The sequence below is a fragment of the Schistocerca americana genome, chromosome 7, assembly GCF_021461395.2.
Source record: "Schistocerca americana isolate TAMUIC-IGC-003095 chromosome 7, iqSchAmer2.1, whole genome shotgun sequence".
Lineage (NCBI taxonomy): Eukaryota > Metazoa > Arthropoda > Insecta > Orthoptera > Acrididae > Schistocerca > Schistocerca americana.
This window is the reverse complement of record NC_060125.1, coordinates 45,973,389-45,997,854: the sequence shown is the minus strand read 5'-3', so window position 1 is coordinate 45,997,854 and position 24,466 is coordinate 45,973,389. Positions and strand designations below refer to the sequence as shown.

General features: G+C 50.3%; 1 protein-coding gene and 1 non-coding gene across 2 annotated transcripts in view; both read left to right on the top strand.

Moving 5' to 3' along the window:
• The first annotated feature begins 586 nt into the window (after positions 1-586).
• The window catches only part of LOC124622684 (neurofilament heavy polypeptide-like), a 36,388-nt gene continuing 12,508 nt past the window's right edge, over positions 587-24,466 (top strand). The window contains exons 1-3 of the mRNA XM_047148474.1: positions 587-686; positions 7,676-8,643; positions 20,152-20,391. Coding sequence (XP_047004430.1) covers positions 587-686; positions 7,676-8,643; positions 20,152-20,391 — 1,308 coding nt within the window. The remainder of the gene's footprint in view (positions 687-7,675; positions 8,644-20,151; positions 20,392-24,466) is intronic.
• Positions 15,034-15,225, top strand: LOC124623469. Its single transcript, XR_006980686.1, has one exon. It is a non-coding gene; the product is annotated as a U2 spliceosomal RNA (small nuclear RNA).

Below are 24,466 nucleotides of genomic sequence, written 5' to 3'. Positions count from 1 at the left end.
TTTCCCCCGTCCCCTCCCTCCACCCATCTTCCCCTGGGCTTCCCCTCCCCCTTCCTCCTTCCCCCCCCCCATGTCCCGTGCCCGTGGTATCTCTGCTCTCCCCTCTCGCTCTCCCGCTCCCCTTCCTCCTCCTCCTCCTCTCTTGGCAGGTCGCCGGAGTCGCAAATGCATAGTGAACATTCGCGCGCCGGAGGTCATCGCCATTAGTGTCTCGTGTGTGTGCCATCGTTTGCGTTTAGTGTTTGTTCGCCGAAACGCCGCCACTGTTCACGTGTACCATCGCCATCATCCCTGTTTTGTGCGCCGTGTCGACTAGTGTCAGTGTTGTTTTCTCGTCAGGCGTGAACGGTTCCGTGTTTTTTGTTTTTTGGTGTCCACATTGTTTTGCCCGCCATTTTTGATTGTATTCTCTGTGTCCCCTCTTACTTATTGTAAATCTCAAGGCTGAAGAGCGGCGTACTCAGCTGCTGACAGCCCGCCTTGGGTAAGGTGATAAAAATTACAATGAAGAAAAAAAAGAAAAAAAAAAAAGGTACACCGTAAGGTGGGAGGCGGCAGTCTGAATTATATATATATTTTTTTTAACATGAGTTTTTCAAATATCACAGAGCTGCTCGCGAGCGTCGTCGTCGTCGTCGTCGTCGTCGTCGCCGCCGCCGCTTCTGCAGAAGTAGCAAATCGCCATCGTAGCAAATGCGGCGAGGGACGCCCTGCCTTCGATTCCGAATGCACAAAGTGTGTGGTCTTGATTCCCAATCTCTATTTGGTCGGTCTCGTAAGGGTTTGAATGTAACAAATGGCTGGGAAGCAGCAAGAGGCAGCGGCTGTGTAGAACGAAAACACAATTGCTCAGCGGTATGAGCGTTTCGAGATGACACGAATGTAAGGAATACTTTATCGTCAGTGACCGTGTGGCCTAATGGATCAGTTCCGCCGCAGCAGCGGCCGTGTGCAGACGTGCCGGAGTGCTCGCTCCGCGCGTGTTTGGCGGCGCCTGCAGCTGGTTTAGTCTTGTGAGTACATCATGGCCTTTGCCATGGATGATCAGTTACGCCGTTACTCGTTGCGTTTCCAATTTCCGTTCGCTTTTGGCCGACCACATGTCTACGAATTAGTCGATTATTTCTTCGACAGATTGGGTCATAAAGACGAGGAAGTTTTAGGATTTTCATACGATTTTCTGGCGAATGCCGTCTACGTGAAACTTGTTAGTGACGAGTCCTGTTTACGTGTAATGGACTTAACTAAGGGTACCGCCGAGTGCGTTAATTCTGATGGTGAAATTTGTAAAGTTGTCGTTACCCATGCTGGGTTAGGCCTGCGCACGGTCCGTGTAGTCAACCTACCATTTGAAATTGATCTTGAACGTATTCGGCAATGTCTGTCCCAGTATGGGAACGTATTGCAAATTCACCAAGAGCAGTGGAGCGGACTTAAACACTTCAATGTGGATAATGGTGTCCGGGTAGCGCGAATTGATCTATGCAAGCATATCCCGTCCAACGTCGTGGTACAAGGCTTTCGGGCACTCGTAATGTACGAGGGGCAACCACGTACATGTGTCCTTTGTGGCTCTCCGGACCATATGAAGGCCGCGTGTCCCCGTGCTAAACCAGTGCGTCGTGTTTTCCGACAACGTGATGGCCTTGTAGTTGGGCAGGATGGTAATAGGCCGACGTATGCCGAGAGCCTTGTCGGTCCGTCTGTCGTTAGCGCGCCACAGCTGCACGCGGCTGAGGTTGTGCCAGACGTGACCGCCGCCAATGTAAACACAGCTACGGCGAGCCGACTGCCCGTTGCTCCTGACGTGGAAAACTATGCAAACGACGGGACCGGAAATATGCGCCCTTCCGATGCTGGCGTGGTCCGTGTGGAACTTCCGCCTCGGTTGCCCGATCAACATTTGCTCCCATCTGTGGAGAGTCTTCAACCTGAGGACTCTGATGACCAGCCGCGAGTTTCCCATCCCCTTGAAGTGTCTTCTCCAGTCAGCGTAGTTTCCGGCAAAGAACAGTCACCCACGGGAGCTACCTCTACCGCTGCGAATCAGACAACAACGAACAAGTCGAGGACACCCGTCCTCAGCGGAAAGGACGACAAAAAAAATCCGCCCGTAAGCAGAGTGACGAGGAAACTCGTACTCTTGAACAGAAACTGCAGCGTACTATCAAGCAGTTCCGGACGGATGAACGTGAGAGACTCGTCACAGACGATGGAGTACAGGTCGTGCAGCATTCAGAGGAACCCGATATGGGGATGCATGTCGACAGTTCTGGACCCGATACATTTATGGATACCGCTCACTCGCCGGGGTCGAGCAGGCAGCCATCCTGGGCTGACGATACGCATTAATATGGCATCACCCTTCTTATGTGGGATTACAAAATTGCAACTGCTAATATAAATCGACTAACATCTGATGTAAAATTAAAATGTTTGACTGACTGTGTGTACGCCGCAGATATAGATATCGTTTTCCTACAAGAAGTCGTCACACCCAAGGTCGGGAATGTCACAGGCTACGAGGCCCTCATAAATATTGGCGATGAGGCAGGGACTGCAATTTTGTACAAAGCGGGCATCACTTGTAGACCTCGAGCGATTTTAGAAACGGGTCGAGGGATTGTCGTACAATTCGAAGATTTGCTTTTGGTCAACGTCTATGCCCCGACTGGATCTGCAGGCCGAAGGGATAGGAGTGTTTTTTATCGCGATGAAATTGTGCCATTATTATCCTGTGGTTGTTCGAAGATTTTATTGGGCGGCGATTTTAATTGTGTTGTACGCAGAGAAGACCAGTGTCCGAATTTTAATTTTTGTTTGGAGTTGCGAGATTTAATTGATGGGCTGGACTTACAAGATACCTGGTGCTCACTTAGCCCGCAGGTGACCTGATATACGTATGTTACCGCTGCCTCCGCTAGTCGTCTGGATAGGTTTTATGTAGCTAAAGACATTTTAAGCGCTGCCAGGGATTGTGAAATATGGCCTGTTAATTTTAGCGACCACTGTGCGAATCACATAACGCTTAGGCACGTCTCGCAGAAAACCTTTTTGGGTCGAGGCGTATGGCACCTGAACGTCGCACTGTTGGACGACGGCGACCTGAAGAAGGATCTCATTGCAACGTGGCAATGGTGCCTCCAGCGACGACAAAGGTATAGGGAGCGTATTCATTGGTGGACGGAGCTAGTAAAACCGCACATAAAGAAATGTATTTGTCAGTTTGCCAGGGCCAAGGCGTACTGGAAGAAACAGACGTTGGAATTTTATTTTACCGCCAGTTGTATAACGATTCCTCTGCACTGCCTGGCAATCTCCTTCGCATTAAACGTACCAAAGCCAAAATCACCGCATTGGTTCGTGAGTCTCTGGCAGGAGCCCAAGTCAGGGCACGCGCTTTCGATGACACCTTTAACGAGTCAGCGTCCTTGTACCTCGTCATACGGGAAGCTAAAAGAGGCAGACAAAAAATCATTACTCAACTGACAGATGACGATGGTCGTGTTTATGTTGAGCAAGGCGAGCTTAAGGCTTTTTTTCGGAATCATTTTCGGCAACTTTACTCACTGCCTGACACGGGAGAGGAATTTTTGTCTAACATTACGGCATCGGTGGATCCGGACGACCACGCACAGCTCCTGGCAACCATAACTAACTTCGAAGTGAAGTCAATCATTACGTCTGCGGCGAAAGGAAAAGCTGCAGGATCAGATGGTTTGCCGGTTGAATTTTATCTTCGGTATTGGGATGTTTTCGGCGACGAACTGACTACCATGTATAATGAATTGTTTACGAATACTGCTTTTCCATCGCAGTTCACTGAGGGCCTGATAGTCTCCAAACCGTCACAGGGGACTTCACTCAATAACTTACGACCAATCACCCTACTCAATGCAGATTTCAAAATCTTTACTCGGATTCTGAATGCCAGACTCAAGCCAGTAGTTCGTAAAGTTCTTGGTTCATATCACATGAACGTGGTTACTGGTCGATTGATGATAGACGCCCTGTGCGAATACCGAGATATTGCATATTTGACTTGGATTTGCAAGACCACGTTGGCATTAGTCTTTTTTGACTTCGACAAGGCATTTGATAGGACTAACCATGGATTTTTATTCAGAACGCTGTACAAACTGGGTTTCAACCAGCATTTCGTACAGATAATAAGGAACTGTATCTGCAATACGTCTTCCCGCGTGAAATTCAACGGCCAGTTAACAGCCCTTGTGCCCATTCAACAAGGTTTGTGACAAGGGTGCCCGCTTTCCACGACTCTTTTCGCCATTGCTATAGAGCCACTACTGAAAACGTTTTGCGTCACCTTACCGGGTCTTCAAACGCTGAATACAAAGACCGTCTGTCATGCCTATGCGGACGATATCACCGTCCTTATCAACAACGACGAAGAGTTCGATACCGTGCGACGGCTTGTCCACCGGTATGCCAGCGCCTGCGGTGCACGCCTTAACGAACGGAAATTCAAAGTCTTGCATTTAGGTCCGCAGGCTCGCTTCGCGAACACCGCTTGGTTAGAGGCAACCAACCAGTTCAAGCACCTTGGTTTGATTCTCACTCCGAATCCACGGGAAATGGTAAGAGTGAATTGGGAATGGAAGCGCAACGTCCTTCGAGCTTTGATTCGAGAGCACAATATGCGGTGTTTAGACAGGATTCAGAGAGCACATTTCGTCAATTATTATGTTCTCAGCAAGATTTACCATGTTGCCGCTGTTCTCCCTATTCCTCCTGATACTGCAAACAGAATTTTAGCCCTTGCAGGCTGGTACATTTGGCGAGGTAATATTTTTAAAGTCGCTTTCAAGGCTACCGCTTTACCTTGGTATAAAGGTGGTCTAGCCCTTAAAGATGTTGAATTACAGTGCTTAGCGATTTTTCTAGCTCGAACATCAAGGATCTTACGATGTAGTCAGACAGGTCTTACAGCGCGTCTATTCCAGCAGTTACGACAACCGGATATGACTCCACCGATAAATGTTGGACATATCCATCCCGAGCTCGTTCATATTCGCCGATATTACGTGGAGTCCAGCTATGTGCATCAACACCTGCAACCACTCACTGCTGCGGGTGCGTACAGTGTATTTACGAATCGGCAACAGTATAACTCTATAGAAATGAAGTATCCTGGCAAGAACTGGCAACAAATTTGGATGAATATCACCACTCCTCTTCTTCATTCCCGAGTTCGTTCCGTGTGGTATGATGTTGTGAATGAGGTGCTGCCCACGGTGGAGAAATTGTGTCAGATCCAATTACGGCCTACACCGACCTGCAACACATGTGGCCCTGTGGAAACATTTGAACACATATTATACTGCAGAGATCAGACGCAAATCTGGAATTGTACGAGAATGAAACTGGCTCTTATTAATAGAACGACACCATCCGCAATACAACTGCAAGATATATTCCACCCGGACTGTAAATTATTTCCGAAATCTAAAAATAATAGCTATACCTGGTTAATTGGACAGTACCTATATTATATGCTGACGACTAAAACGCCTACAATTTCTGATTTTCATTTGTATCTTATTGCCGAATATTACGCGATCAAACGATTACGAAAGTATAAAGAAAAGTTTCAGAATTTTCTCACCGTTGCTTTGAATGATGGGAATCTTTAAGTGTGCGAACCAATGGGTACGATCATTGCTTTTTTTATTTATTTCTTCTATTACCAGGGTATCTAATTGTCAGTTTTCAGGACTCCATTGCTTCATAGGTTGTACAATGTATGCACCTAAGGTCAACGAGAAGCAGCATGCAACAGGATGCCAAACTTGTGGAGCGAGTATTTATTTCTGGTTTTTTACTTTACTTACAAGACAGGTATAGTTTAATTTGACGACGTTTAACAGACAGGGCAGTATTTCTTTCTAGATACCCATCTTTCCTCTATACGGAACTTTATTTTTCTATTATTATTTACGATGCTGAAAGAGAAACCTCTGATCTTGTTGTTTTTGTGTCCACCAACTCAAGGAACACACAATAGTACCCCGTTACTTTAGTTAATAACTACAAGAAAACAGCGCGGCGGTAATCTCGGCGAACATACTCTCAACGCTAAGAGATTACAACTTTGAATCATGCCTTCAGGAAAATGAATCGTCGACGAATGCAGAACGACATGGAAACATTTATGCTATTATTAAGTGAAGACGAGCTTGAGACGTAGTGATCCTGAGATCTACCACCACAAAAAAAAATAAAAATAAAAAAAAATCCACTAACAAAGCGCAGAAGCTAGCCGAAGAAGGCACACAAAGGTGAGCGTATGGATGGGCTGTGTGGGAAGAATGGAGGCCCAACAAAAAAAAAAAAAAAAAAATTGATAAGGCGTCGGACTTCGGATCCGAAGATTGCAGGTTCGAATCCTGTAACGGTCGAGTTTTTCCAGTTCTGCAAAAGATGCATGCTGTTTTACTGTGTTGTTTGAGTACTGCAAAACTAGTTGAAAGTTGCTGCTGTCCGCTTCCTGGCTGCAAATCGGCGTCTACCTGAAGCACAAGCAAGACAGGGGGGTTCTGTAGCGAAAGTTTCGGCACAGTGCCGATCAGGAGAGTTTTTGTTGGAACCACTGCGTCTGATTCAGGACCCAAGAGCTACGCCACAGGCGTCTGCGCACAGTCGAGCATGCGTGTTGAATAATGGTGCTGATAGCCACGTATCATTTCAAGTAGATTTGATGCCTTTCGGAGACAATTTTTCATTGAATAGGATTGTAGCTCATTTGTGGCAGCAGGAAATAAGCTGTAGTCTGGAGGAACTTCCATAGATGGTCGCAGGTCCCACAAGTATTGTATGGCTCGTAACGCGTTGTGTGGAGCCCGGCTAGCTCAGTTGGCATTCGAGTCGCAGCCGTGGTGCGGGACGGACGTGTGGCGGCTGGCTTGGCGTCTTGAAGTAAACAACGGCTGTTTGCTGTCACGAGGTTAGTCAATTCGTTACCTTTGCAAGTTTGGCTATGTTTCCTAATTTCAAGATAGAATGAACGCGATTACTGTCATGAGGAAAGACACGATTTACTTTCGACCGAAATTTCTTGAGGCCTAAGGCATATGAAGTAAAACAGTGGTTACTGGCAATGACATAATAGGTGTGCATTTATCGTTCGTTTCAAATGCGGCTTTTGTGAAACTGACCAACCCAGATTTGTGTGTCTCTATTATGGATAAGTGTGGCGGAGTACTGAAGTTTAAACATTCCGACGGTACAGTGAGTGATGTTTCCGTCTCACACGCCGGATTAGGCATACGTACAATTAGGGTCTTTGAGTTGCCACTTGAGGTTCCTGCAGAGGAAGTTAATACAATCCTTCGACCGTATGGCCGTGTTATTTCGACTATTGCTGAAAAATGGTCGGAGCCACATATGTTTCCTGTCCTGAATGGAGTCCGCCAAGTTAAGATAGATCTTCAAAGGCACATACCGTCATATGTAAATGTATGTGGACACCGCGCCATAGTTATCTACGACGGTCAACCCAAGACATGTGCATTGTGCAACTCACCAGAGCACATACGCAGTGAATGTAGCTAACGGCTTGTCCCACAGCTACCGACCGGGGAGGTTGCGGTTCCTGGCGCTGCTGTCAGCCTTCAGTTAACGTACGCGGCTGCCACGTACGGTCGCCAATCTGCAGAAACGTCAACAGTTGAGCACGTGGAACAAGTCGAAGCACTGGCGGCCGCCACAACCGCCACAGAGTTGGCCGCCTCTGTGGATGACCGAGCAGCTGCTGTTAGGCCCTCGTACGCCGTCACAATTGCGATAAGTGATACGGAAGGCAGACAAACAGAACTGCGGGAGAGGATACAGTCATGCAACGACGTAGGTACTGAACAGCCGTCTTGGGACTCGCAGCGGCACGAAGTGCCCCAAGAATCTACCAAGTCACCGACGGAAGTCGATAAACAACTCGACCTCCCGAGAGACGCGCAGGGCGAACGAGCTGAAAGGCTGTCGCGTGATGGCGACGCTGGTGTCCGTAACCCAGTCGTACACCACCCGGAAATGCAAGGAGGCCAAACTCCGGAACCCCAACCGACAGATGCGGAGGTGAAGGAGCCCCCAACTGAGGCTCTTAGAGAAATTAACGCGAGGAACTCTGAGACAACGACAGAACCGCTCTCACCACTGTCTTCTTCCACCGAACCACCAGAACATTCGCCTGACTTGTCTCCTACGGGATCCCTGCGGAGGAGGAAGAAGTCAAAAAAGCGTCGTTTGGCACACCAAGCGGCAGAGTCCTTGGCCCCAGCTCTCAGGGAAAAGCTAAAATATCTACAGAACAAGGATAAGAAGGCAGAAGATCTGGAGCCACCAGGGACTACTGGGCACCCAGACAGAAAGGAAAGGCAAGAAGACCCGGGGGTGAACATCGCCCATCGCAAACTGGGATCACGACCAAAGTTCCAGGAGGTGGTTCATTGCCAGGTCAACACGCACCAGCAGCACCAGTCAATTGGGCGGACGATGACGCAGAACAGCGTGTCGATAACATGGACGGTGACCCAAGTCAAGAAGAAGACCTATTTTATTAATAGAGTTGGCAAGATCGCCTTGCGGCTAAACGAGGGACTGATGACGACAGACAGATTGCATATGAAAGTATTATGTAGTCCATAAACTTACCTGAACTATCTGGCACATGCTCCAAACTTATAATGTGACCACATTAAATATTAACAAAATTCGAAATGCCACTAAAATAGCCGCACTTCAAGATTTTCTCTATCAGTCGGACACCGATATTGCCCTTTTGCAGGAAGTGCTTATTCGAGACCTTCTTATCCCAGGGTTCAATGCTATTATGGGACGGCTATTCTTGCCAGAGAGGCCATCGAAATGACAGACATTTGTAAATTAGACTCTGGGAGGGGCATTCGGTGTAACATCCATAATACAGCTATTATAAATGTTTATGAAACATAAGGCAACAATGCACGAGAAGAAAGGGCCACGTTTTACAAAGGTGATATCTTAATTTTACTTCAGGACAATCCTGCAGATGTTTTGCTTGGAGGTGACTGGAATTGCGTACTCAATGACAAGGACCAACGGCCAAATTTTAATAAGTCCGAGGAGTTACAGTATCTGGTGTCGCACATGAAATGGTCAGATGCTTGGGAACTGAAATTTCCTACATTGGTCAAATTTACTTACTTTAGTAGCAGGTCCCAAAGTAGGATTGACCGATTCTATGTCTCATCTACTTCAGAAAATGATGTTGCTGGCGTTGAAGTAATACCTACCTTTATTTCCGACCACCTAGGCGTAAAGTGCAGCATACGGTTAAGAAAACAGTCGGCTTACTGGGGCAGGCCCTTATGGAAACTGAATATAAGCATGTTATTGGAGGACGCCTTAGCTGCAGAAACACAAGAGACTTGGCGGGCCGCCTTACGAGTGCGTCACAAACATCGGTCCAACGTTGAATGGTGGACCGCTGTGGCGAAGAAAAAATTAAGGGCGACTCTGATCGCGTTTAGCAAGGAGAGGATGAGGTGGATAAGACACACAACAGAGTTCCACTACGCCTGCTTACGTGATCTTTACGAGGAGCCAATGTCCCAGGACATCTTAATACAGATCAACAAAACAAAAGCAGCGCTACTCAATATTAAGAGAACACAGCTAGAAGGATTAAAAATCAGATCGCACTCACATAGTATCGTGGACGACGAAAATGCCTCAATATATCACCTCATACAACACGCCAAACAAAGGTGACGAAATTTTATAGGGTCCCTCCGAGCCGAAGATCAGAGAGTCCTCACCAACCAGAAGGACATGATCGACGAGGCGTATCGATTTTACAATACCCTCTATAGTGTCAATCAGATAGACGACAATGCTGTACGAGACCTCTTATCATCAACAGGCCTAGAGAACACTATAACGGAATAGGACAACCGCAACTTCTATGCTGACCTCACCAAGGATGAAGTTTTTGACGTAATTAGGTGCTCACCTTCCAAGAAGTCACCAGATGGGCTGCCACTGGAGTTTTACCGAACGTACTGGCACATTGTCGGCAATGCATTCACGGACATGATCAACGAAATTCTTCATGGGGAGGATGTCCCAGTGGCCTTCAAACAGAGCATAACAGTGTTACTTCCAAAGGGCAGAACCACAGGTTTAAAGGATATCACAAAGACACGGCCCATAAGCCTATTGAATTCTGACTACAAAATCGTAGCTAGGGTTCTTAAAGAGAGACTGCAACCGATTTTAGGAAAGATCATCGGTAGTCATCAGACTTGTCTTCCAGGGCGCAGTATCTTTACAACTGTAAGTGCGTACAGGGACATAGTTTCCATTTTTGCAAATACAACAGCAAATGGTGGTCTGGCTTTTATAGACTTTAGCAAGGCATTTGACAGGGTCAATCATGACTATCTTCTGAAAACCATGACCTACATGGGGTTTAATGACGGTAATGTGAACGTTTTAGCCAACATCTTAAATGGGTTAACAACGAAAGTAACTATTAATGGTCATCGCACTAAAGATATTCCCATAGCCAGTGGAGTCCCTCAGGGGAGTCCATTGTCAATGATGTTATACGTAGTTGCCTTGGAACCACTTTTAAGGAGGTTAGACGACGTATTAGAGGGCATGCTAGTGTCAAGCATGAAACAGGTGACGAACGCATTCGCAGATGACGTAGGAGTGATAATTCGCAGCGCCGCAGACATCGCAAGGTTAACAGATAACTTGCAGTCGTACTGCACCGCATCGGGTGCGAGAATCAATGACACGAAGAGCGGTTTTCTAAATCTGCACGGACTATTTGACGTCACCATCACTTGGGCGAGGAGTGTGGACCGGCATACTGCCCTGGGAGTTACCCTCTACAGCTGCCCTCTTCGGATAATAGCATCTAACTGGAGAACTGTACTCGACAAGATCCGTGGCGCGCTCATTTTAAATCATATGAGGGACGTCAATATCAAGCAAAAAATTAAGTTGATAAACTTAGCAGTTTTATCCAGAGCAACTTACATTGGACAGATTTTGCCAATACCCAAAGGAATAGCTAAAGCGATAATGTCCACCATATGTAGACACATTTGGCACGAGAATATCTTTCGAGTTGCTATGGACACGCTGACTTTACCACCGGAAGAGGGAGGCCTCGGTCTCACAGATGTCCACAAAACATCTACTGCCTTATTCCTTAAGCGGTCCCTGCAAGTTATCGAAAGTCAACCAGACGGTCTGACAGCTAAATTATTCAACTTTTTCAAACCACAAAGTTTCCAACCGCCGATAGATATAAGTCTGATTAATTATAAATTAAAACATATTAGGTTCTTCTACTTTGAATTAAGCTACATGAGCTGTATAGTACGGGATAAACGCAAGAGAAACTATCGCTATATATTCAATAGTTTACGAACGGCGGAAAATTACAATAAGACACAGGCAAAGAACCCAAACCGCGACTGGAAAACTATATGGAACAACATTAACAACAAGTTACTACCAACGGAAGTTCAGGTGGCATGGTACAGAGTGGTGAATAACGTCAGTAGTACTAACGAGAAACTCCATTCCATAGGTCTCAGTGACACAAACACTTGTCAGAAATGCAACGAGACTGACACTTTGGATCACCGCTTTGTCTGCAAAGGGTGTAAAGATATTTGGGAAGAGGTAAAGCAGCAGGTCGCCTTTCTGACCCGCAGCGATGGGAGAGAGCTAAATTTGAATCTTATTTTCTTCCCAGAAAAGGTCTTTTTTCCTACACCAAAACATAATGCAATATTATGGCTTCTTGGGAACTACGTTAGTTACATTGTCAATTCGAAAGGTGACGATAATATCATGGAATACCGGACGTATCTCCGTGAGGAATACTTCAAAATACTCCACAAACAAGATCACAAAAAGAATTTTGGAAATATGTTAAGAATCCTGTGCCACAAACAGGGAGTAGGTTAAGTTGTCCCATTATCAATAATCCCCAGGAAGAAGCGAGCTAAAGTAGGGGACTGCTGGTGAGGGTGAAGTACGGTGGGGACTTCGTGTGCCCCGTGGCCGCTACGGTAGCCGTGAAGGCCTCATCAGAACCCCGAAACAGCTACGCTTACGGCGGTATCACTAATAGCAGCTGCATTTAGAATCCCAGTTCATGCTTTCCCCGAAGTGGATCTTCAAATTAATTACCTTCTTTCATTTCAAATAAAAACAAAAATAAAATGAAATAAAATAAAATAAAATATAATAAAATAAATAACTAAATACAATAAAACACAAAATAAAAATAATAATAATAATAAAAAAAGGGTACAAGAATGCTCACTTTCGACGTGGGTGGCCCGTTTTCTTTTTCATGCCCACAGAATCATATACGTTTTCTTTTCCAAAAAAAATAAAATTGTTAAGGCTAAAAAAAGTCGTTAAGGCGTAAAAAAAAGAAAAAAAAGTGGTAAAAAAAGAAAAAAGTGGTTAAGGCGTCTAAAAAAATGGATAAGGCGTCGGACTTCGGATCCGAAGATTGCAGATTCGAATCCTGTAACGGTCGAGTTTTTCCAGTTCTGCAAAAGATGCATGCTGTTTTACTGTGTTGTTTGAGTACTGCAAAACTAGTTGAAAGTTGCTGCTGTCCGCTTCCTGGCTGCAAATCGGCGTCTACCTGAAGCACAAGCAAGACAGGGGGGTTCTGTAGCGAAAGTTTCGGCACAGTGCCGATCAGGAGACTTTTTGTTGGAACTACTGCGTCTGATTGAGGACCCAAGAGATACGGCACAGGCTCTCGCAAATGAATAGTGCGAATGGTGCTATTAAAGTAGGCACCAGAAACTGCTGCTCAACATATAGAGGGTTGGATCCCCTCCTTCGAACCGAACCATCTTCACAGCTGCCTCTATATACCGTGATGCTGTCTTACTCACCGCCGATACTCGAGCCCCGGCTGCAATTCCCTCCCTAGATTTCGCCGGTGCCTTTGACAGGGTCTCCCACCCTTACCTGCTGGCCGTTATGTCGCGGATGGGCTTTGGGGAGCTCTTCATAAGAACCATCCGGCACTTCTTGGATGGAGCAAATTCCACAATTGTTGCGAACGGTTGCCGATCACGACCAATACCTATCAGACGATCAGTCCGACAAGGGTGTCCCTTGTCAATGTATTTGTTCGCTGTAGCGCTGGACCCCATGCTGCGTGATATCGGACGGATGGTAGATGGTGTCGCTCTCCCTGGCGTCACCTTCCGCAGTGCGGCATACGCGGATGATGTCGGTGTGTTCGTCGCAAACGCTAGGGACATCGATTCAGTTCGCCGAATTCTCAACGTTTATGAACAAGCATCCGGTGCCATGTTAAATTCCAAGAAAATGGTGCTGATCCCGCTAGGACCACGATCATTGACCATCGAACGCCCATGGTACCGAGTTGTGGGGGAACAACGTATCTTGGGCCTTGAGGTGACTGCATGTCCGCAGCGCATGTTAACACTGACGTGGAGGCGGCTTCTCACGCGCATCAGAGGACTTTGCGTGAGTCACGCTGATCGACGACTCGACCTCCACCAACGAATCCACCTGATCAATACTTACATCCTATCACGGGCATGGTACGTTGCACAACTCCTTACACTACCGAAAGAAACCGGCAGAGCCATCTCAAAAACAGTATATTGGCTCTTGTGGCGGCATGCACTGTTCAAAGTTGATGCTCAGACTTGTACACTGCCAAAGGTCGACGGGGGGCTTGGACTCATTGACTTCCCCCGCAAATGTGCGGCCCTCCTGATTCATCGTATCGCCACCTTGCGTGAAACTGACCCAGGTGGGACAGCAGCGGTTCTTTTCGACCGTTATCGCCCACAATCAGCACGTGCACCAGTCTGTTTGACACATATTCCGTTCCGGATGACGAAAGTCAAGGACTATTACCTCAATCACAGTTATGTCCTAACAGTGGCCACTGACAAGGCACGCACGTCGAAGCGCCTTTACCAGGCTCTTCGAGGCCAGCCCACACCACATAAATTAGAGGACAGACGACCGTCGGTCATCTGGCACCAAGCTTGGGCTAATATCAACAACCCAGCCCTTCCCACGGAAGTTTCAGCGCTATGGTATCGTGTTGTAAACAATTTAATACCCACTAATCATCGTTTGGCGGGCATCCGCCTACGGCCATCGGCTGCTTGCGGCCGATGTGGTGACGTCGACACCAGAGAGCATCGCCTCTTATGTTCCCACGTCACAGAAGTGTGGAACCTTGCACGTGTGCTCATAGCGCTGATCGGTGGGACGACTCCAGAAAATGTGTCCATCGACTGGTTCCTTACCCCTGATATTCAAGCCCACCCCCGACCAAGACGTAACGCAATGGTGTGGCTCTTGGGCCACACCGTTTTCACGATCTACGACCTTTCCCTCACCGATGCTGTCGCTTTCATGGACTACCTGTGGAGCCAGCATCACCTGGCGGAATCTGATCGGAAATATACGACTACTTTTGCACGATTTTTGAAAGTTGCAATGGTCCATGGATTTCAAAAGGTGTTCCGGGTTGACTAAGGCACCTCATCCAGGAATTGCCTGGATTTACCCCTGGATCTTTGTCACTCGGACTTTGCAACTACCTTTGCCATGACTATACCTATGATTCGACATTGGAAACCTTATTGCAACATATTATTGGAATATTAGGAAACACACCATCTATCTTAGAAGATTCTCACTTCGTTAATTCTATGGGCGATGGGATTATCTCGCCAGTTTCTTTTTCATATGTGTGTGCTGCCGTCCCTGTTTTTAATTTGCCTTCATTTCTGTCTTTCTTTATTTCTCCTTTTTAGTTCTATAATCACCATTTGCTTCACACCTGCAGAGAGAGGTGTCTTTCTGAGTAATGTGTCGTCGCCCCCTGAGGCATAGCAGAGTATGCCCCCGCCTTTATTTTAGTTTTATGGCAAAAAGTGTTGCACCTAACAGCACCCTGATGTACGTGCTGCGTCGACACTCGAGGATGGCGGCAAATTAGGAGAGGTAAAAAAAAAAAAAAAAGTGTAGTATCTGTTCTTATCAGCTTAATATCTGATACGTCCTGCATCGCAGGACCAGAATATTAAAGTCATTTTTGGCTCATGACGGAGTGCTAGGGGCTTGCTCCACTTCTGTCGCGAGTTGGCCCGGCATTGCAGTACCGCCGGGATCGGCCTACCTAAAATTAATTAAAACACATACTGAAATGGGTCAATATTCTGCAGTGATCAGATATTCCGCTGGTAGCCCCCTCCATTGACCGTCTCCTGAAGGAGGGTGGCCTCCTTTTTAACCAGCGGTACAAGGTCGACCCCACCCATTCCCCTCCTCAATCCCTGCGCTGCCAGAGGTGTCTGCGCTATAACGCGCACCACACAGCTGAGTGCCGCGAGGCCCCCACCTGCCCGCATTGTCGGCAAGCGCACTTCCTCAGGCAGTGCCCTAACCTCCAATCCCCTCCATCCTGCAATACCTGCAATCTCCCCCATTACACCTACTCCCAAAAGTGTAAAGCCCAACCCCCTCCAACCACTCCTGAACTCACCGTCCCTGTCCGTCCCCTGGACGCCCCCACCCCTCCTGGCAATTCCCTTCATCCCCCCCCCCCACCGCTGAGGACATCATCAGGTTCCTTACCATCGTCCTCCAGAATGTTCATCCCTTTCAGCGCCCCCACACCCTCCAGGAGATCTCCCTTGCCGCCCGTTCCATATTCCACCTGAAGATGTACGCCACCTACTCCTACAACCAGGTCCATTTCACCTTCTCCCGCCGTGACACCCTCGTCTAAATCCCTATCATGGCGCGACAGCAACGTATTCTTTTCAACAACATCCGCTCCCTACCCGCCAGCAGGAACCTCTTCCTGCACACCCTTGCCACCCACCGCGTGGATGCCTTCCGCCTTAATGAAACCTTCCTCCAACCCCACCACCCCATTCACACTTCGCCCTACCTCCTCCACCGCTCCGATAATCCCCTCCCAATTGCGCGTGGCGGAGTTGCCATTGGTCACTACCGCCAGATCCCCCTTCGGCTCCAACCTCTCCTTCCCGACCCCACCGAACACCTGATCCTTAGTCTCTTCTTCCCCGGCCTTACCGTTATCTGCGCCACCATCTATGTCCGCCCCAACGCTCCTATTCCCTTCGACTTCCTCTCCCACGTTGATCGTACCTTTTCCTCCTATGTGATCGCCGCCGACCTCAACATCCATAGTCGTTCCGCTGCCCAGTTACGGCGGTGGCATCGGTTCCTCTCCACCCTTCAAGGCGACCCATCCCCCAGCATACCCATCCCGAATCCAACTCCACTCCTGATGTTATCCTCTCCTCCCCCAACCTCCTTGGCCGCATAACGGTGGATGACCTGGAGCCTATTGGTAGCGACCGTCTCCCTGTCCTCCTCACTGTTTCAGACGGTCGTCGCCCTCGCCCCGACCCTCGTACTGACCCTCCCCCTAAGTTTGTCCACGACTATTCCCGTGCCGACTGGAATGCCTACCGGGCTACCCTTTCCACCCAGGTCGATAGCCATCCTTTCCCCTACCACCACCCTGACGATGTCACCCATGCCGCCTCCTTTCTCCAGCAGACCTTGTCTGAGGCCGTGGAGGCCCACGTCCCTACTGTCGCCATCCACCCCCACCGTCCTACCTTACCCCCACAGGCTGTTCTCCTCCTCCGTGAATCCCGTCGTCTCTACCGTGCCTTCCTCCGCACGAGTGACCCGGACACACTACGACGCCACCGGCAACTCCAGCGACACATTCGCAATTTGCTCGCGGCTAAGAAACGCCGGGACTGGCGACAGACATGCACCCGTTTAAATGCTACCCTGCCAATCAACTCGTCCAAGTTCTGGTCGGCCTTCCATCGCCTTACCGGAACTAAACCCTCCCCGTATTATCCTCTTCACCATGATGATCACCCTTTCCCTGACACCCTTAGTAAGGCCAATCACTTTGCCTCCTACCTCTCCGATGTCTTTTCCATCCCCGATGATCCCCAGTTCGATTACTCCCTCTTCCCGGATGACCGCGATCGAACTGACACCTCCGTCCCTCCCCTCGCCCCGGGTTTCCAGTACTTGGACAACATTGCACACACGGAACTCAATGCCCCTATCACTACACAGGATCTCATTGCTACACTCCGCACAAAACGCAACACCGCTCCTGGTCACGATCGTGTCACCTACCGTCACCTTCGTGAAGCTCCTGTCTCTTTCCTCTCCACCCTGGCCAGGCTCTACAATGTAGTCCTGTCCACCGGTTACTACCCCGACCTGTGGAAAACCACCCGTATCCTCATGTTCCTTAAACCTTTCAAACCGCCGTCCGCCGTCTCCTCCTACCATCCCATCAGCCTTACCTCGGTCTTCAGCAAGGTCCTGGAATCTATCCTCACCCGACGCATCCACCAGCATCTCCGCCAGCACCGCCTCCTTCCCGTTACCCAGTGTGGCTTTCGGCCGTCCTTCTCTTCCGACGACCTTCTCCTTCACCTCACTCATCTCCTTTATGAACAGCTTAATTCCCGTCGCTCCGCGATCTTCGTCTCCCTGGACCTTGAACGTGCATATGACCGCGTATGGCATTCCGGTCTCCTCTTCAAGCTCCAAACCCTCGCCCTTCCCATTAACTACGTCCGTCTGATCGGCTCCTTTCTCTCCCGCCGTCCTTCCTATGTCACCATCCATAACACGGATTCCTACACCTTTTTCCCCTCCGCCGGTGTGCCCCAAGGCTCCGTCCTCTCCCCCCACCTGTATCTTTTGTACACGGCGGACATGCCGCCGCCGTCACCCCCCTCCACCTTCTCCAGTTTGCCGATGACACCGACTTCCTTGCCCTTGCCCCCACCCTGCAACGCTCCCAACGCCTTCTCCAATCCCATCTTGACCGATTCACCGTTTGGTGTAACCAGTGGATGCTCAAGGTCAATCCTTCGAAAACCTAGGCGATCATTGTAGGCAAAACCACCCCTTCCTTCCTCCTCCTTGATTTCTATCTCACCGTCTATAGCCGTCCCATCGCCCTCACTCCCACCCTTAAGTACCTTGGCGTCACCCTCGACCGTCGCCTCTCCTGGACTCCCCATCTCCAGACAATCCAAGCCAAGGCACGTTCCCGCCTCCGTCTCCTCAAGCTCCTCTACGGCCGTACGTGGGGTCTGGACCCTTCCACAATCCTCCACACCTATAAATCCCTCATCCGCCCTATCCTTTGTTATGCCCATCCAGCCTGGATCTCCGCCCCCCCTACCTTTTATAAATCCCTCCAAATCCTTGAACGCCATGCTCTCCGCCTTGCCTATCGCATCCGTCTCCCCTCCCCCATGCGGATCCTGTATGATCTCATCCCCTTCCTCCACCTCCTCCTTTTCCTTGAAAGGATACGGATCCTGTACACCTCCCGTAAACTTGATCCTCCTCACCCGCTCGTATCCCCGATCCTCTCCCATCCCCACCCGCTGCCGCGCCTGTATTCCCACGTCCCGCCCGGTCTCCATCTCTCCACCCTCCTTACTCTCTCCCAAGGTGGCTTCCGCCAGCTCCCCCTCCCTGATGATGTCCTCCTCCCCTCCATCTACCCCTCCTATCAACTGTGACCATGCCACCCCCACTTCCGGTGTCCTTTCCCTTAGGCACCCTCCCTCCCTTCTCTTCCCCTCCCTTCTCTTTCCTTTTCCCCCGTCCCCTCCCTCCACCCCTCTTCCCCCGGGCTTCCCCTCCCCTTCCTCTCTCCCCCCTCTCTCCCCTGCCTGTAGCGTCTCTGCTCTCCCCTCTCGCTCTCCCCCTGCCCCTCCTCCTCCTTCTCCTCCTCTGTTGGCAGGTCCCCGGACTCGCACACGCATTGTGAACATTCGCGCGCCGGAGATCATCGCCCTCGGTTTCGTGTCTGTGCCGTCGTGTTTGTGCATCAGTGTTTTTCGCCGTCCACGCTCCTTCGTTCACATGTGTCATCTAACTCGTCAGTGTTTGTGCTTAGTGCCGCCAGTTTTCTTGTTTGTTTCGTCGAGTGTGAACGGCTTCATGTTTTTTAATTATTGTATCTACTGTTTTTTAAGCCGCCAGTCTGTTACTTTTCTGTCTCCATTTCACTTTTATTGTACTACTTATGGCTGAAGAGCGGAGTACACTTTTCCGCTGCCAGCCCACCTTGTATGGGGTGTTCAAATTACAATAAAGAAAAAAAAAAAAGGTTTTTCCTTAGCGCTTCTCGGCCTTTTGGCTACGGAGCGGTCCGTTGTGTTTTGTAGCGGGTCGCGAGTCGCGAGTCGCGAGTCGCGAGTCGCGAGTCGCGTTTCGTTTGTTCTTTGTTTTTCCAGCGTTGATATTTTTGCGGTGAATATGTCGAACCGGTCGAACAGTATTCAATGCGTATTCGACAGAGCAGCTGGACGGCCATTGGCCTTTGAAATACAGGAATGGATATTTGGTGATCTGAAAGTACTGGAAAATGACGTCGACGCCTTTCAACTGGATTTTGTCTTATTCTCGTTATTTGTGAAATTTCTCGACCAAGAGAAATACGAAAAGTGTGGCCTGGCACTCGCGGTCGAACATCCGTTCCGCTACTTCGATGGAACAGTCGGAACAGTACATATAGTGCCATCTGGCTTTGGGATACGGACTGTGCGGGTCATTAACGTGCCCCCTGAGTGTCCACATGAAGTAATCGGTCGTGTCCTGTCGCGGTATGGCAACGTGCTTAGCATCACGAATGAAAAATGGGGCAGTGCCTACCGATTCCAGGGCAACAGCGGAGTCCGTAGTGTTCGTATGGACCTCCGCCAGCACATACCGCCATATTTAAATATTGCGAGTACAAGGGCACAGGTTACCTATGTAGGGCAACCACAGACATGCTCCCTCTGTCAATCCGCGGAGCATCTACGCGTGGAATGCCCGCGCAGGCGCCCTGTGCAACTGCCGCGGGAACGCACGGAAGGTGACAACCTTGTGCCTCTTCTCAGCCAGATAGTGGCGGGTGCTGCCCACCGAACCGCTGAGAGAACTGACGACTCGACTCCGGGTCCGTCAGGAGAGGTGCAAACGGTACCTAGTGCAACTGTTGACAGGCGTATTGAGATTGTCTCGGACCAGACGCCCGTAGTGGCAGTAACGCCGGCGGAGACTAGTGCGCCTGCTGTGGCCAGTGATGTTGTCACTGCAGAACAGATGGTGGTAGTTCTTCCTACCCCATCCCCACCGGCAGATGACGCTAAGTCCCCCCGGCGTCGTCATAGGCGCAAGAAGGCGACCCAAGAACAGCAGGCGGAGGAGGACGGCGTCATGCGTCCCCCTCCTGAGAGCAGCAGTGAGACTGAATCTCAGGCCTCATCAGTTAGACGCTCTGTTTCCGCTGACCGCTCGGACGGTATGCGGAAAACTGCTCGCCAATTAGAAGCACTCATTAGTTCATCACGAGATCGGGGAGCAGTCCCCGCAAAACGTAAAAATGAACAGGGTAGCGAACAGCCGCTGCAGCGCACTCGCACCCTCTCACATACCGCTGCGACTGAGCCGTCTGCGCCGCCTGGTTCGGACTATCCCGCCGATGGGGGAAGACTGAACTGGGCTGACGACGAAGACGACGAAATGCGTGATTGAGTGGGCTCGTTCCCACATGAGCTGTCTGGTATTTGTGTTTAACGTCCGGGGTGAAGTAGCAGGGTTACAGTTTCGATCTTTACGCACCTGCTTACATACGACCATGACCTCACCTGACGTAACTTTCTCTGTGTTGTTCTCTGATGCCTGCCATTGACCGTCAGCCGGGAGCCCTCTCCCGTTTAACAGTAAATATCAACTCCATCTCCAACCCAGTAAAACTACGCTCTCTGAAGGACTTTCTGCGCCTTGGTGCCTTTGATGCGGTCTTTCTCCAGGAGGTTTGTGCCCCCTTTCTCTCTGACCTGGTTGGTTATGAGCCACTATATAACATCGACCCTGACGCCAGGCGGGGCACTGCGTTGCTATACCGATCAGAGTTAACTCCATCCAATGTTACAAAACTACCCAATGGTCGCGTTCTTGCGTGTATCATTAGGGATGTACTTTTTATTAACATCTATGCTCCTTCAGGAGCTAATCACAGGCATGACAAAGAACACTTTTTACGTCAGAGATCACCTCTTTCTTGACAGCTCGCCGTCTTATCGTGTTTGGCGGAGATTTTAACTGTATGGTAGCCGATGCTGATCAGGTCCCAACGCCCATGAGGTGTGAAGCGCTCGCTACACTCCTCCAGACGGCTGACCTTAATGATACGTGGCGCCACTTTCATCCCACTCGCATCTACCCCACTGGAGCAAGCCGTATTGACCGTGGTTATGTCTCTACTGATTTTCTTCCTGCCCTTTGTGCCGTCCAAGTCATTCCTGTGGCCTTAAGTGACCACTGTGCGTACTCTTGCTCTATGCATATCACGGGCCCAACCCCGGTTCCTCGGGGAACCTATTGGAAGATGAATACACTTCATCTCCGAACGCCCGAACTACCCACTCTTGTCACGAAAACATGGCGGGATTGCATCACTACTGCATCGAAGTACCATACCACTATAGTTTGGTGGCTCCGCTGTGCGAAGCCGCGGCTGCGACGTGTTACCCAGCAACATAGTCGCGAAGTCGCACACTGGAAGCGAAGCACATTAGACTTCTATCAACAATGTCTCAACGATGCACTAACCCTTCCTGCTGACAGGTATGACCAGCTACCCCTGGATCTTTGTGAGAGGTGTCTTTCTGAGTAATGTGTCGTCGCCCCCTGAGGCATAGCAGAGTATGCCCCCGCCTTTATTTTAGTTTTATGGCAAAAAGTCTTGCAACTAACAGCACCCTGCTGTACGTGCTGCGTCGACACTCGAGGATGGCGGCAATTTTGGAGAGGAAAAGGATTAATATATATGTAAAAAAAAAAGAAAAAAAAGCGTCAGATTGCAAAGCCTGGGCTACTATCAGGGTGGAATCTCCGTCTTCGAAGATTGTGTGTGTTTGTCTGTCTGTCTGTCTGCCCGCCGCTTGCTGCTGTCGCTGTTCGTCCGTCCGTCCGTCCGTCCGTCCGCCTGCCTGCTGGCTGTCCATCGCCGTCGTCGTAACCGCTGCCGCTGCCGCCGCCGCCTGCTGTTCGTCCGTCTGTCCGCCGCCGACCATCGCCGACGCCGACGCAGCCTGCTGTTCGTCCGTCTGTTCGCCGCTGCCCATCGCCGACGCCGACGCCGCCCGCTGCACGTCCGCCTGTCCGTCGCCGTTCGTCTGCAATGAGTACTCCCACCTCCACCGTCATCTACACCTCCCCCTCCCCTTCTCCCACAGTCACTTCCTGGAGTGCCGCCCCTGGCCTCCCTCCTTCCACCTCCCCTGCCCTTCCCCCACTTACCCATCCCCCTATCTCCCCCCCCTGCTGTATACCCACACCTCTACACCCTTCCTCCAGCCTCCACACCCTCAACAGCTCCCACTACTACCCCCGCCCTCACGTACGCCTCTGTTGCCGCCTCTGCTGCCGCCCCTCAGGTGGTTGGCTTCCCCTCTCTCACCGACCTCGTCGCTTCGTCTTCTGCATCTCCCGCACGCATCACGTCGCGCCGAGCCACCATCGCCACCGCTGAACCAGCTGCTTCTCCCGGTGCCTCCACTACGCCACAGGGATCTGCCACCTGCCACCTCCCTCTCCTCCCCGTCCCTCTCCCCTCCTCCCAGCCTCCGGTCTCCAAAAAACTCCAAAAGCGCGTCCTTACCGACTCTGCTCCCGCCACTTCCCACAAAAAATCAACACCACCTCCCCCTCGCCCTGCCGTCACCATGGACACCACCCCTCCTCCTGCCACCCCTACCTTGGCCCCCACCCTCCACACCTTTGTCCTGTCAACTCCTGATCCTAAGTTCCTCGACGCTCGTACCCTCACCAAGGAAATACGAAAGTACTTACCTGGTGCTCCCATCTCCCAACTCATTCCCCGCAGGGACTCAGTCCTTATCAAGTCCCCGTCCCCATCCTTTCACACAGACCTCCTGCGAAAACTCCCACGAGTTATGTTTGGCCCCCACGCCTCTCTGACACCCTTCCTTTCCGTTTCCACTCCTCGTCAGCCCCAGCCTCTCCGTCGCTCACCCACCTACACCGCTGTGATCACCAAGCTCAGCCCTGTGATCACAGAGGATGAAGTGTTGGTAGAACTGAACTCCCACCCGGACTTGGAAATCCGCTCTGCCCGCCGTATCCACAATTCCTCTGGTCCCACCTACCTCATGTGGGTATTCTCCGAGTCCGCCCCATCCATAGACCATCTCCTCAACCAGGGTGCCCTGATATACCACCGTCGCCACCCTGTTGAATCCTCCAAATCCCCTCCCCAATCCTACCATTGCCAGCGGTGCCTGATGTACAATGACCACCTGACTCCCAACTGTAAAAACCCCCACACCTGTCCCCATTGCAAGGCCTCCCACTTTCTCAAGAACTGCCCCAACCTCGCTGCTCCTCCTTCCTGTAATACCTGCAATGGCCCCCATCCCACATACTCCCACAAGTTTAAAGCTAAACCCCCTCCAGCCACCTCTGAACTTACAGTCCCAGTTCGTCCCGTCGATCCTCCTGTCCATCCTAACAATTCCCTCTGTCCACCCCCCACGGCCGAGGACATCATCCGGTTCATTACCGTTGTACTCCAAAACATTCACCCTTTTCAGCACCCACACACCTTCCAACAAATATCCCTTGCTGCTCGCTCTGTTTTCCATCTGAACACCTTCGCCACTTACTCCCACAACCAAGCCCACTTCACCTTCACCCGCCTCGACACCCTAGTTTAAGCCTCTTCCCTTCCCTCTCTTCCCCCCTCCTTCCCGTCATGGCGCGGCATGAGTCTCGCATCCTCTTCCAGAACATTCGCTCCTTCCGCTCCAGCAAATACCTCCTCATGCACACCCTCTCCCACCACCAGGTCGACACCTTCCTCTTGAACGAAACCCTTCTCCAGCCCCACCATTCTATCTGCACCTCCCCCTATATCCTCCACCGCACTGATGCTCCTGGTCCTCGTGCACAGGGTGGAGTAGCGATTGGCCACCTTAAGCATATCCCCATCTGGCCACAACCTCTCCTCCATGACCCCACTGAACACCTTATCCTTAGCGTCTTCTTCCCCTCCCTCACCATTACCTGTGCCACCATCTATGTCCGCTCCACTGCTCCTCTTCCTTATGACTTCATCTCACACATTGACCACACCTTCTCCACCTATGTGATTGCCTCTGACCTCAACATCCATAGCCACACTCCTGCTGCCCTTCGGCGGTGGCATCAGTTCCTCTCCACAATCCAGGATGACCTTGTTCCCCTTCCCCAGCACACCCGACCCGAAGGTAACACCACCCTTGATGTTGTCATTGCCTCCGCCAACCTCCTTGGGCGT